The sequence below is a fragment of the Salvelinus fontinalis genome, unplaced genomic scaffold (genome assembly GCF_029448725.1).
Source record: "Salvelinus fontinalis isolate EN_2023a unplaced genomic scaffold, ASM2944872v1 scaffold_0782, whole genome shotgun sequence".
Lineage (NCBI taxonomy): Eukaryota > Metazoa > Chordata > Actinopteri > Salmoniformes > Salmonidae > Salvelinus > Salvelinus fontinalis.
Genome location: NW_026600991.1, coordinates 41,197 through 56,199, shown reverse-complemented (window position 1 = coordinate 56,199; position 15,003 = coordinate 41,197). Strand labels below are relative to the sequence as shown.

The following is a 15,003-nucleotide window of genomic DNA, read 5'->3' as shown; positions in this document are numbered from 1 at the left end:
TATAAGACACAGTAAATAAGGTAGACAGAGAGAGAGGTGATTGGGGTCCTATAAGACACAGTAAATAAGGTAGACAGAGAGAGAGAGGTGATTGGGGTCCTATAAGACACAGTAAATAAGGTAGACAGAGAGAGAGAGGTGATTGGGGTCCTATAAGACACAGTAAATAAGGTAGACAGAGAGAGAGAGAGAGAGGTGATTGGGGTCCTATAAGACACAGTAAATAAGGTAGACAGAGAGAGAGGTGATTGGGGTCCTATAAGACACAGTAAATAAGGTAGACAGAGAGAGAGGTGATTGGGGTCCTATAAGACACAGTAAATAAGGTAGACAGAGAGAGAGAGGTGATTGGGGTCCTATAAGACACAGTAAATAAGGTAGACAGAGAGAGAGAGAGGTGATTGGGGTCCTATAAGACACAGTAAATAAGGTAGACAGAGAGAGAGAGAGGTGATTGGGGTCCTATAAGACACAGTAAATAAGGTAGACAGAGAGAGAGAGAGAGGTGATTGGGGTCCTATAAGACACAGTAAATAAGGTAGACAGAGAGAGAGAGAGAGGTGATTGGGGTCCTATAAGACACAGTAAATAAGGTAGACAGAGAGAGAGAGAGAGGTGATTGGGGTCCTATAAGACACAGTAAATAAGGTAGACAGAGAGAGAGAGAGAGGTGATTGGGGTCCTATAAGACACAGTAAATAAGGTAGACAGAGAGAGAGAGAGAGGTGATTGGGGTCCTATAAGACACAGTAAATAAGGTAGACAGAGAGAGAGAGAGAGGTGATTGGGGTCCTATAAGACACAGTAAATAAGGTAGACAGAGAGAGAGAGAGAGGTGATTGGGGTCCTATAAGACACAGTAAATAAGGTAGACAGAGAGAGAGAGAGAGGTGATTGGGGTCCTATAAGACACAGTAAATAAGGTAGACAGAGAGAGAGAGAGAGGTGATTGGGGTCCTATAAGACACAGTAAATAAGGTAGACAGAGCGAGAGAGAGAGGTGATTGGGGTCCTATAAGACACAGTAAATAAGGTAGACAGAGAGAGAGGTGATTGGGGTCCTATAAGACACAGTAAATAAGGTAGACAGAGAGAGAGAGAGAGGTGATTGGGGTCCTATAAGACACAGTAAATAAGGTAGACAGAGAGAGAGAGAGAGGTGATTGGGGTCCTATAAGACACAGTAAATAAGGTAGACAGAGAGAGAGAGAGAGGTGATTGGGGTCCTATAAGACACAGTAAATAAGGTAGACAGAGAGAGAGAGAGAGGTGATTGGGGTCCTATAAGACACAGTAAATAAGGTAGACAGAGAGAGAGAGAGAGAGGTGATTGGGGTCCTATAAGACACAGTAAATAAGGTAGACAGAGAGAGAGAGGTGATTGGGGTCCTATAAGACACAGTAAATAAGGTAGACAGAGAGAGAGAGGTGATTGGGGTCCTATAAGACACAGTAAATAAGGTAGACAGAGAGAGAGAGGTGATTGGGGTCCTATAAGACACAGTAAATAAGGTAGACAGAGAGAGAGAGGTGATTGGGGTCCTATAAGACACAGTAAATAAGGTAGACAGAGAGAGAGAGGTGATTGGGGTCCTATAAGACACAGTAAATAAGGTAGACAGAGAGAGAGAGGTGATTGGGGTCCTATAAGACACAGTAAATAAGGTAGACAGAGAGAGAGAGGTGATTGGGGTCCTATAAGACACAGTAAATAAGGTAGACAGAGAGAGAGAGGTGATTGGGGTCCTATAAGACACAGTAAATAAGGTAGACAGAGAGAGAGAGGTGATTGGGGTCCTATAAGACACAGTAAATAAGGTAGACAGAGAGAGAGATGTGATTGGGGTCCTATAAGACACAGTAAATAAGGTAGACAGAGAGAGAGAGAGGTGATTGGGGTCCTATAAGACACAGTAAATAAGGTAGACAGACAGAGAGAGGTGATTGGGGTCCTATAAGACACAGTAAATAAGGTAGACAGAGAGAGAGAGGTGATTGGGGTCCTATAAGACACAGTAAATAAGGTAGACAGAGAGAGAGAGGTGATTGGGGTCCTATAAGACACAGTAAATAAGGTAGACAGAGAGAGAGAGGTGATTGGGGTCCTATAAGACACAGTAAATAAGGTAGACAGAGAGAGAGGTGATTGGGGTCCTATAAGACACAGTAAATAAGGTAGACAGAGAGAGAGGTGATTGGGGTCCTATAAGACACAGTAAATAAGGTAGACAGAGAGAGAGAGGTGATTGGGGTCCTATAAGACACAGTAAATAAGGTAGACAGAGACAGAGAGGTGATTGGGGTCCTATAAGACACAGTAAATAAGGTAGACAGAGAGAGAGAGAGAGAGGTGATTGGGGTCCTATAAGACACAGTAAATAAGGTAGACAGAGAGAGAGAGAGAGGTGATTGGGGTCCTATAAGACACAGTAAATAAGGTAGACAGAGAGAGAGAGAGAGGTGATTGGGGTCCTATAAGACACAGTAAATAAGGTAGACAGAGAGAGAGAGGTGATTGGGGTCCTATAAGACACAATAAATAAGGTAGACAGAGAGAGAGAGGTGATTGGTGGATCAGGTGCAGTTCAGTGATTGGCTGATAGTTTACCTTTCCCCTCAGGTCGTCTGTCTGTCGGAGGTAGACGCGGTTTCCTGTCTGGTCCGTCACGCTAACGTATCCCCCCACGGCCGGGGGGCGCTTCAGAACGTGACACGATGTTGCCGCGGTGACTCTCCGAGGAGACTCCTGGATGGCTGCGAAGCCACTGATGTCCAAGATCACTGGGACTAGCTGGGGTCTACACACACACCACACACACACACACACACACACACACACACACCACACACACACACCACACACACACACACAACACACACCCACACAACACACACCCACACAACACACACCCACACACACACACAACACACAAAGGACTTAGGTTGATGCATCTGAACACTAGGAGGTTACTTCCTGAATTACATCAAGATCTGGGCTATGCAGACACATCTGGACATTAGGAGGTTACTTCCTGATCTGAATTACATCAAGATCTGGGCTATGCAGACACATCTGGACATTAGGAGGTTACTTCCTGGATTACATCAAGATCTGGGCTATGCAGACACATCTGGACATTAGGAGGTTACTTCCTGAATTACATCAAGATCTGGGCTATGCAGACACATCTGGACATTAGGAGGTTACTTCCTGATCTGAATTACATCAAGATCTGGGCTATGCAGACACATCTGGACATTAGGAGGTTACTTCCTGAATTAGATCAAGATCTGGTCTATGCAGACACATCTGGACATTAGGAGGTTAGTTCCTGGATTACATCAAGATCTGGGCTATGCAGACACATCTGGACATTAGGAGGTTAGTTCCTGGATTACATCAAGATCTGGGCTATGCAGACACATCTGGACATTAGGAGGTTACTTCCTGAATTAGATCAAGATCTGGGCTATGCAGACACATCTGGACATTAGGAGGTTACTTCCTGAATTACATCAAGATCTGGGCTATGCAGACACATCTGGACATTAGGAGGTTACTTCCTGAATTACATCAAGATCTGGGCTATGCAGACACATCTGGACATTAGGAGGTTACTTCCTGAATTAGATCAAGATATGGGCTATGCAGACACATCTGGACATTAGGAGGTTACTTCCTGAATTACATCAAGATCTGGGCTATGCAGACACATCTGGACATTAGGAGGTTACTTCCTGAATTACATCAAGATCTGGGCTATGCAGACACATCTGGACATTAGGAGGTGGTCAGCTGGTTCTAGTTGATGTACTAGTGGGTTATTAGAGGGCTGGTTCTAGTTGATGTACTAGTGGGTTATTAGAGGGCTGGTTCTAGTTGATGTACTAGTGGGTTATTAGAGGGCTGGTCCTAGTTGATGTACTAGTGGGTTATTAGAGGGCTGGTTCTAGTTGATGTACTAGTGGGTTATTAGAGGACTGGTTCTAGTTGATGTACTAGTGGGTTATTAGAGGGCTGGTTCTAGTTGATGTACTAGTGGGTTATTAGAGGGCTGGTTCTAGTTGATGTACTAGTGGGTTATTAGAGGACTGGTCCTAGTTGATGTACTAGTGGGTTATCAGAGGGCTGGTCCTAGTTGATGTACTAGTGGGTTATTAGAGGGCTGGTTCTAGTTGATGTACTAGTGGGTTATTAGAGGGCTGGTTCTAGTTGATGTACTAGTGGGTTATTAGAGGGCTGGTCCTAGTTGATGTACTAGTGGGTTATTAGAGGGCTGGTTCTAGTTGATGTACTAGTGGGTTATTAGAGGGCTGGTTCTAGTTGATGTACTAGTGGGTTATTAGAGGGCTGGTTCTAGTTGATGTACTAGTGGGTTATTAGAGGGCTGGTCAGCTGGTCCTAGTTGATGTACTAGTGGGTTATTAGAGGGCTGGTCCTAGTTGATGTACTAGTGGGTTATTAGAGGGCTGGTCCTAGTTGATGTACTAGTGGGTTATTAGAGGGCTGGTCCTAGTTGATGTACTAGTGGGTTATTAGAGGGTTGGTTCTAGTTGATGTACTAGTGGGTTATTAGAGGGCTGGTTCTAGTTGATGTACTAGTGGGTTATTAGAGGGCTGGTTCTAGTTGATGTACTAGTGGGTTATTAGAGGGCTGGTTCTAGTTGATGTACTAGTGGGTTATTAGAGGGCTGGTCCTAGTTGATGTACTAGTGGGTTATTAGAGGGTTGGTCAGCTGGTTCTAGTTGATGTACTAGTGGGTTATTAGAGGGCTGGTCCTAGTTGATGTACTAGTGGGTTATTAGAGGGCTGGTCCTAGTTGATGTACTAGTGGGTTATTAGAGGGCTGGTTCTAGTTGATGTACTAGTGGGTTATTAGAGGGCTGGTCCTAGTTGATGTACTAGTGGGTTATTAGAGGGCTGGTTCCAGTTGATGTACTAGTGGGTTATTAGAGGGCTGGTTCTAGTTGATGTACTAGTGGGTTATTAGAGGGCTGGTTCTAGTTGATGTACTAGTGGGTTATTAGAGGGCTGGTCCTAGTTGATGTACTAGTGGGTTATTAGAGGGCTGGTTCTAGTTGATGTACTAGTGGGATATTAGAGGGCTGGTCCTAGTTGATGTACTAGTGGGTTATTAGAGGGCTGGTTCTAGTTGATGTACTAGTGGGTTATTAGAGGGCTGGTTCTAGTTGATGTACTAGTGGGTTATTAGAGGGCTGGTCCTAGTTGATGTACTAGTGGGTTATTAGAGGGCTGGTTCCAGTTGATGTACTAGTGGGTTATTAGAGGGCTGGTTCTAGTTGATGTACTAGTGGGTTATTAGAGGGCTAGTTCTAGTTGATGTACTAGTGGGTTATTAGAGGGCTGGTTCTAGTTGATGTACTAGTGGGTTATTAGAGGGCTGGTTCTAGTTGATGTACTAGTGGGTTATTAGAGGGCTGGTTCTAGTTGATGTACTAGTGGGTTATTAGAGGGCTGGTCCTAGTTGATGTACTAGTGGGTTATTAGAGGGCTGGTCCTAGTTGATGTACTAGTGGGATATTAGAGGGCTGGTCCTAGTTGATGTACTAGTGGGTTATTAGAGGGCTGGTTCTAGTTGATGTACTAGTGGGTTATTAGAGGACTGGTCCTAGTTGATGTACTAGTGGGTTATTAGAGGGCTGGTCCTAGTTGATGTACTAGTGGGTTATTAGAGGGCTGGTCCTAGTTGATGTACTAGTGGGTTATTAGAGGACTGGTTCTAGTTGATGTACTAGTGGGTTATTAGAGGGCTGGTTCTAGTTGATGTTCTAGTGGGTTATTAGAGGGCTGGTTCTAGTTGATGTACTAGTGGGTTATTAGAGGGCTGGTTCTAGTTGATGTACTAGTGGGTTATTAGAGGGCTGGTTCTAGTTGATGTACTAGTGGGTTATTAGAGGACTGGTTCTAGTTGATGTACTAGTGGGTTATTAGAGGGCTGGTTCTAGTTGATGTTCTAGTGGGTTATTAGAGGGCTGGTTCTAGTTGATGTACTAGTGGGTTATTAGAGGGCTGGTTCTAGTTGATGTACTAGTGGGTTATTAGAGGGCTGGTTCTAGTTGATGTACTAGTGGGTTATTAGAGGGCTGGTCAGCTGGTCCTAGTTGATGTACTAGTGGGTTATTAGAGGGCTGGTCAGCTGTTCCTAGTTGATGTACTAGTGGGTTATTAGAGGGCTGGTCCTAGTTGATGTACTAGTGGGTTATTAGAGGGCTGGTTCTAGTTGATGTACTAGTGGGTTATTAGAGGGCTGGTCCTAGTTGATGTACTAGTGGGTTATTAGAGGGCTGGTTCTAGTTGATGTACTAGTGGGTTATTAGAGGGCTGGTTCTAGTTGATGTATTAGTGGGTTATTAGAGGGCTGGTTCTAGTTGATGTACTAGTGGGTTATTAGAGGGCTGGTTCTAGTTGATGTACTAGTGGGTTATTAGAGGGCTGGTTCTAGTTGATGTACTAGTGGGTTATTAGAGGGCTGGTCAGCTGGTCCTAGTTGATGTACTAGTGGGTTATTAGAGGGCTGGTCAGCTGGTCCTAGTTGATGTACTAGTGGGTTATTAGAGGGCTGGTCCTAGTTGATGTACTAGTGGGTTATTAGAGGGCTGGTTCTAGTTGATGTACTAGTGGGTTATTAGAGGGCTGGTTCTAGTTGATGTACTAGTGGGTTATTAGAGGGCTGGTTCTAGTTGATGTACTAGTGGGTTATTAGAGGGCTGGTTCCAGTTGATGTACTAGTGGGTTATTAGAGGGCTGGTTCTAGTTGATGTACTAGTGGGTTATTAGAGGACTGGTTCTAGTTGATGTACTAGTGGGTTATTAGAGGCCTGGTTCTAGTTGATGTTCTAGTGGGTTATTAGAGGGCTGGTTCTAGTTGATGTACTAGTGGGTTATTAGAGGGCTGGTTCTAGTTGATGTACTAGTGGGTTATTAGAGGGCTGGTTCTAGTTGATGTACTAGTGGGTTATTAGAGGGCTGGTTCTAGTTGATGTTCTAGTGGGTTATTAGAGGGCTGGTTCTAGTTGATGTACTAGTGGGTTATTAGAGGGCTGGTTCTAGTTGATGTACTAGTGGGTTATTAGAGGGCTGGTTCTAGTTGATGTACTAGTGGGTTATTAGAGGGCTGGTCCTAGTTGATGTACTAGTGGGTTATTAGAGGGCTGGTCCTAGTTGATGTACTAGTGGGTTATTAGAGGGCTGGTCCTAGTTGATGTACTAGTGGGTTATTAGAGGGCTGGTCCTAGTTGATGTACTAGTGGGTTATTAGAGGGCTGGTCCTAGTTGATGTACTAGTGGGTTATTAGAGGGTTGGTTCTAGTTGATGTACTAGTGGGTTATTAGAGGGCTGGTTCTAGTTGATGTACTAGTGGGTTATTAGAGGGCTGGTTCTAGTTGATGTACTAGTGGGTTATTAGAGGGCTGTTCTAGTTGATGTACTAGTGGGTTATTAGAGGGCTGGTCCTAGTTGATGTACTAGTGGGTTATTAGAGGGTTGGTCAGCTGGTTCTAGTTGATGTACTAGTGGGTTATTAGAGGGCTGGTTCTAGTTGATGTACTAGTGGGTTATTAGAGGGCTGGTTCTAGTTGATGTACTAGTGGGTTATTAGAGGGCTGGTTCCAGTTGATGTACTAGTGGGTTATTAGAGGGCTGGTTCTAGTTGATGTACTAGTGGGTTATTAGAGGACTGGTTCTAGTTGATGTACTAGTGGGTTATTAGAGGGCTGGTTCTAGTTGATGTTCTAGTGGGTTATTAGAGGGCTGGTTCTAGTTGATGTACTAGTGGGTTATTAGAGGGCTGGTTCTAGTTGATGTACTAGTGGGTTATTAGAGGGCTGGTTCTAGTTGATGTACTAGTGGGTTATTAGAGGGCTGGTCAGCTGGTCCTAGTTGATGTACTAGTGGGTTATTAGAGGGCTGGTCCTAGTTGATGTACTAGTGGGTTATTAGAGGGCTGGTCCTAGTTGATGTACTAGTGGGTTATTAGAGGGCTGGTCCTAGTTGATGTACTAGTGGGTTATTAGAGGGCTGGTTCTAGTTGATGTACTAGTGGGTTATTAGAGGGCTGGTTCTAGTTGATGTTCTAGTGGGTTATTAGAGGGCTGGTCCTAGTTGATGTACTAGTGGGTTATTAGAGGGCTGGTTCTAGTTGATGTACTAGTGGGTTATTAGAGGGCTGGTTCTAGTTGATGTACTAGTGGGTTATTAGAGGGCTGGTTCTAGTTGATGTACTAGTGGGTTATTAGAGGGCTGGTCAGCTGGTCCTAGTTGATGTACTAGTGGGTTATTAGAGGGCTGGTCCTAGTTGATGTACTAGTGGGTTATCAGAGGGCTGGTCCTAGTTGATGTACTAGTGGGTTATTAGAGGGCTGGTTCTAGTTGATGTACTAGTGGGTTATCAGAGGGCTGGTCCTAGTTGATGTACTAGTGGGTTATTAGAGGGCTGGTCCTAGTTGATGTACTAGTGGGTTATTAGAGGGCTGGTTCTAGTTGATGTACTAGTGGGTTATCAGAGGGCTGGTCCTAGTTGATGTACTAGTGGGTTATTAGAGGGCTGGTTCTAGTTGATGTACTAGTGGGTTATTAGAGGGCTGGTTCTAGTTGATGTACTAGTGGGTTATTAGAGGGCTGGTCCTAGTTGATGTACTAGTGGGTTTTTAGAGGGTTGGTCAGCTGGTTCTAGTTGATGTACTAGTGGGTTATTAGAGGGCTGGTTCTAGTTGATGTACTAGTGGGTTATTAGAGGGCTGGTTCTAGTTGATGTACTAGTGGGTTATTAGAGGGCTGGTTCCAGTTGATGTACTAGTGGGTTATTAGAGGGCTGGTTCTAGTTGATGTACTAGTGGGTTATTAGAGGACTGGTTCTAGTTGATGTACTAGTGGGTTATTAGAGGGCTGGTTCTAGTTGATGTTCTAGTGGGTTATTAGAGGGCTGGTTCTAGTTGATGTACTAGTGGGTTATTAGAGGGCTGGTTCTAGTTGATGTACTAGTGGGTTATTAGAGGGCTGGTTCTAGTTGATGTACTAGTGGGTTATTAGAGGGCTGGTCAGCTGGTCCTAGTTGATGTACTAGTGGGTTATTAGAGGGCTGGTCCTAGTTGATGTACTAGTGGGTTATTAGAGGGCTGGTCCTAGTTGATGTACTAGTGGGTTATTAGAGGGCTGGTCCTAGTTGATGTACTAGTGGGTTATTAGAGGGCTGGTTCTAGTTGATGTACTAGTGGGTTATTAGAGGGCTGGTCCTAGTTGATGTACTAGTGGGTTATTAGAGGGCTGGTTCTAGTTGATGTACTAGTGGGTTATTAGAGGGCTGGTCCTAGTTGATGTACTAGTGGGTTATTAGAGGGCTGGTTCTAGTTGATGTACTAGTGGGTTATTAGAGGGCTGGTCCTAGTTGATGTACTAGTGGGTTATTAGAGGGCTGGTCCTAGTTGATGTACTAGTGGGTTATTAGAGGGCTGGTTCTAGTTGATGTACTAGTGGGTTATTAGAGGGCTGGTCCTAGTTGATGTACTAGTGGGTTATTAGAGGGCTGGTCCTAGTTGATGTACTAGTGGGTTATTAGAGGGCTGGTTCTAGTTGATGTACTAGTGGGTTATTAGAGGGCTGGTTCTAGTTGATGTACTAGTGGGTTATTAGAGGGCTGGTTCTAGTTGATGTACTAGTGGGTTATCAGAGGGCTGGTTCTAGTTGATGTACTAGTGGGTTATTAGAGGGCTTGTCCTAGTTGATGTACTAGTGGGTTATTAGAGGGCTGGTTCTAGTTGATGTACTAGTGGGTTATTAGAGGGCTGGTTCTAGTTGATGTACTAGTGGGTTATTAGAGGGCTGGTTCTAGTTGATGTACTAGTGGGTTATTAGAGGGCTGGTCCTAGTTGATGTACTAGTGGGTTATTAGAGGGCTGGTCCTAGTTGATGTACTAGTGGGTTATTAGAGGGCTGGTCCTAGTTGATGTACTAGTGGGTTATTAGAGGGCTGGTCCTAGTTGATGTACTAGTGGGTTATTAGAGGGCTGGTTCTAGTTGATGTACTAGTGGGTTATTAGAGGGCTGGTTCTAGTTGATGTACTAGTGGGTTATTAGAGGGCTGGTTCTAGTTGATGTACTAGTGGGTTATTAGAGGGCTGGTTCTAGTTGATGTACTAGTGGGTTATTAGAGGGCTGGTTCTAGTTGATGTACTAGTGGGTTATTAGAGGGCTGGTTCTAGTTGATGTACTAGTGGGTTATTAGAGGGCTGGTTCTAGTTGATGTACTAGTGGGTTATTAGAGGGCTGGTTCTAGTTGATGTACTAGTGGGTTATTAGAGGGCTGGTTCTAGTTGATGTACTAGTGGGTTATTAGAGGGCTGGTCCTAGTTGATGTACTAGTGGGTTATTAGAGGGCTGGTTCTAGTTGATGTACTAGTGGGTTATTAGAGGGCTGGTTCTAGTTGATGTACTAGTGGGTTATTAGAGGGCTGGTTCTAGTTGATGTACTAGTGGGTTATTAGAGGGCTGGTCAGCTGGTTCTAGTTGATGTACTAGTGGGTTATTAGAGGGCTGGTTCTAGTTGATGTACTAGTGGGTTATTAGAGGGCTGGTTCTAGTTGATGTACTAGTGGGTTATTAGAGGGCTGGTCAGCTGGTTCTAGTTGATGTACTAGTGGGATATTAGAGGGCTGGTCAGCTGGTTCTAGTTGATGTACTAGTGGGTTATTAGAGGGCTGGTTCTAGTTGATGTACTAGTGGGTTATTAGAGGGCTGGTTCTAGTTGATGTACTAGTGGGTTATTAGAGGGCTGGTTCTAGTTGATGTACTAGTGGGTTATTAGAGGGCTGGTTCTAGTTGATGTACTAGTGGGTTATTAGAGGGCTGGTTCTAGTTGATGTACTAGTGGGTTATTAGAGGGCTGGTTCTAGTTGATGTACTAGTGGGTTATTAGAGGGCTGGTTCTAGTTGATGTACTAGTGGGTTATTAGAGGGCTGGTCAGCTGGTTCTAGTATGACCTTTGATCCTACGGTCCTACCTGCTGCTCGGGGGTCGATCGAACTCATCTGGAGACGACGGGGGGGTGATGTCATCAACCTGAGACACCTCAAACAGCTTCTTAGCCACATCCTGCCTCAGACGCTTAGACTTGGGAGCTACACACGGATACACATATATCAACGACAAGAGACACCACAGTACTCTCCCTCACACATACAAATATATCAACGACAGACACCACAGTACTCTCTCTCACACATACAAATATATCAATGACAGACACCACAGTACTCTCTCTCACACTTACACATATATCAATGACAGACACCACAGTACTCTCCCTCACACATACAAATATATCAACGACAGACACCACAGTACTCTCTCTCACACATACACATATATCAATGACAGACACCACAGTACTCTCCCTCACACATACAAATATATCAACGACAGACACCACAGTACTCTCTCTCACACATACACATATATCAATGACAGACACCACAGTACTCTCCCTCACACATACAAATATATCAACGACAGACACCACAGTACTCTCCCTCACACATACACATATATCAACGACAGACACCACAGTACTCTCCCTCACACATACACATATATCAACGACAGACACCACAGTACTCTCCCTCACACATACACATATATCAACGACAGACACCACAGTACTCTCTCTCACACATACAAATATATCAACGACAGACACCACAGTACTCTCCCTCACACATACAAATATATCAACGACAGACACCACAGTACTCTCCCTCACACATACAAATATATCAACGACAGACACCACAGTACTCTCCCTCACACATACAAATATATCAACGACAGACACCACAGTACTCTCTCTCAAGTCACCACACTAACGCCTGAGAAGAGGGAGGAGCTACTCACTGATTGGCTCATCCGCCAGCAGGTTTTCTAAATCCTCTCCGTCACACGCCACAGACGGGGCTTCCAATTGGCCGAGACTCCGTTCTGACGATGCCTGTGATTGGCTCCTGAGTGGCTGGTCACCAGCGGTGATGGCTTCCTGGAACGACTGAGGCTTCTGCTTCCGGAACTCTGACCGCTTAGTGGAAGGGGCTGGATCAACTGAACACACACACACACACACACACACACACACACACACACACACACACACACACACACACACACACACACACACACACACACACACACACACACACACACACACACAGACACACACACACACACACACACAGAGACACACATCAGAATACACACACACACACAGAGAGACAGACATCAGTGTCTATAATACTGAAAGGGGTTCTTCTAGATAGAAGACAGGAAATCCCAGGACATAGTGTCTATAATACAGGAAGGGGTTCCTCTAGATAGAAGACAGGAAATCCCAGGACAGTGTCTATAATACAGGAAGTGGTTCTTCTAGATAGAAGACAAGAAATCCCAGGACATAGTGTCTATAATACAGGAAGGGGTTCTTCTAGATAGAAGACAGGAAATCCCAGGACAGTGTCTATAATACAGGAAGGGGTTCTTCTAGATAGAAGACAGGAAATCCCAGGACAGTGTCTATAATACAGGAAGGGGTTCCTCTAGATAGAAGACAGGAAATCCCAGGACATAGTGTCTATAATACAGGAAGGGGTTCTTCTAGATAGAAGACAGGAAATCCCAGGACAGTGTCTATAATACAGGAAGGGGTTCTTCTAGATAGAAGACAGGAAATCCCAGGACAGTGTCTATAATACAGGAAGGGGTTCCTCTAGATAGAAGACATGAAATCCCAGGACATAGTGTCTATAATACAGGAAGGGGTTCTTCTAGACAGAAGACAGGAAATCCCAGGACATAGTGTCTATAATACAGGAAGGGGTTCCTCTAGATAGAAGACAGGAAATCCCAGGACAGTGTCTATAATACAGGAAGGGGTTCTTCTAGATAGAAGACAGGAAATCCCAGGACAGTGTCTATAATACAGGAAGGGGTTCTTCTAGATAGAAGACAGGAAATCCCAGGACATAGTGTCTATAATACAGGAAGGGGTTCTTCTAGATAGAAGACAGGAAATCCCAGGACATAGTGTCTATAATACAGGAAGGGGTTCCTCTAGATAGAAGACAGGAAATCCCAGGGCATAGTGTCTATAATACAGGAAGGGGTTCTTCTAGATAGAAGACAGGAAATCCCAGGACACAGTGTCTATAATACAGGAAGGGGTTCTTCTAGATAGAAGACAGGAAATCCCAGAACACAGTGTCTATAATACAGGAAGGGGTTCCTCTAGATAGAAGACAGGAAATCCCAGGACAGTGTCTATAATACAGGAAGGGGTTCTTCTAGATAGAAGACAGGAAATCCCAGGACATAGTGTCTATAATACAGGAAGGGGTTCTTCTAGATAGAAGACAGGAAATCCCAGGACATAGTGTCTATAATACAGGAAGGGGTTCCTCTAGATAGAAGACAGGAAATCCCAGGACAGTGTCTATAATACAGGAAGGGGTTCCTCTAGATAGAAGACAGGAAATCCCAGGACATAGTGTCTATAATACAGGAAGGGGTTCTTCTAGATAGAAGACAGGAAATCCCAGGACAGTGTCTATAATACAGGAAGGGGTTCTTCTAGATAGAAGACAGGAAATCCCAGGACAGTGTCTATAATACAGGAAGGGGTTCTTCTAGATAGAAGACAGGAAATCCCAGGACAGTGTCTATAATACAGGAAGGGGTTCTTCTAGATAGAAGACAGGAAATCCCAGGACATAGTGTCTATAATACAGGAAGGGGTTCCTCTAGATAGAAGACAGGAAATCACAGGACATAGTGTCTATAATACAGGAAGGGGTTCCTCTAGATAGAAGACAGGAAATCCCAGGACATAGTGTCTATAATACAGGAAGGGGTTCTTCTAGACAGAAGACAGGAAATCCCAGGACATAGTGTCTATAATACAGGAAGGGGTGACTCTATATAGAAGACAGGAAATCCCAGGACATAGTGTCTATAATACAGGAAGGGGTTCTTCTAGATAGAAGACAGGAAATCCCAGGACAGTGTCTATAATACAGGAAGGGGTTCCTCTAGATAGAAGACAGGAAATCCCAGGACATAGTGTCTATAATACAGGAAGGGGTTCCTCTAGATAGAAGACAGGAAATCCCAGGACATAGTGTCTATAATACAGGAAGGGGTTCTTCTAGATAGAAGACAGGAAATCCCAGGATAGTGTCTATAATACAGGAAGGGGTTCCTCTAGATAGAAGACAGGAAATCCCAGGACATAGTGTCTATAATACAGGAAGGGGTTCCTCTAGATAGAAGACAGGAAATCCCAGGACAGTGTCTATAATACAGGAAGGGGTTCCTCTAGATAGAAGACAGGAAATCCCAGGACATAGTGTCTATAATACAGGAAGGGGTTCTTCTAGATAGAAGACAGGAAATCCCAGGACACAGTGTCTATAATACAGGAAGGGGTTCCTCTAGATAGAAGACAGGAAATCCCAGGACAGTGTCTATAATACAGGAAGGGGTTCTTCTAGATAGAAGACAGGAAATCCCAGGACAGTGTCTATAATACAGGAAGGGGTTCCTCTAGGTAGAAGACAGGAAATCCCAGGACATAGTGTCTATAATACAGGAAGGGGTTCCTCTAGATAGAAGACAGGAAATCCCAGGACAGTGTCTATAATACAGGAAGGGGTTCTTCTAGGTAGAAGACAGGAAATCCCAGGACAGTGTCTATAATACAGGAAGGGGTTCCTCTAGATAGAAGACAGGACATCCCAGGACAGTGTCTATAATACAGGAAGGGGTTCCTCTAGATAGAAGACAGGAAATCCCAGGACATAGTGTCTATAATACAGGAAGGGGTTCTTCTAGATAGAAGACAGGAAATCCCAGGACAGTGTCTATAATACAGGAAGGGGTTCCTCTAGATAGAAGACAGGAAATCCCAGGACATAGTGTCTATAATACAGGAAGGGGTTCCTCTA

The 15,003-nt window shown here is 44.3% G+C and overlaps 1 protein-coding gene across 1 annotated transcript in view; it reads right to left on the bottom strand.

The window, feature by feature from the left end:
* Positions 1 to 15,003, bottom strand: part of LOC129847337 (chromosome transmission fidelity protein 18 homolog) — a gene marked incomplete at its 3' end in the record, with an annotated part of 61,260 nt that overhangs the window by 31,168 nt on the left and 15,089 nt on the right. Inside the window, exons 2-4 of the mRNA XM_055915100.1 lie at positions 11,909 to 12,109; positions 11,019 to 11,136; positions 2,609 to 2,798 (exon numbers count right to left, since the gene is read on the bottom strand). Coding sequence (XP_055771075.1) covers positions 2,609 to 2,798; positions 11,019 to 11,136; positions 11,909 to 12,109 — 509 coding nt within the window. The remainder of the gene's footprint in view (positions 1 to 2,608; positions 2,799 to 11,018; positions 11,137 to 11,908; positions 12,110 to 15,003) is intronic.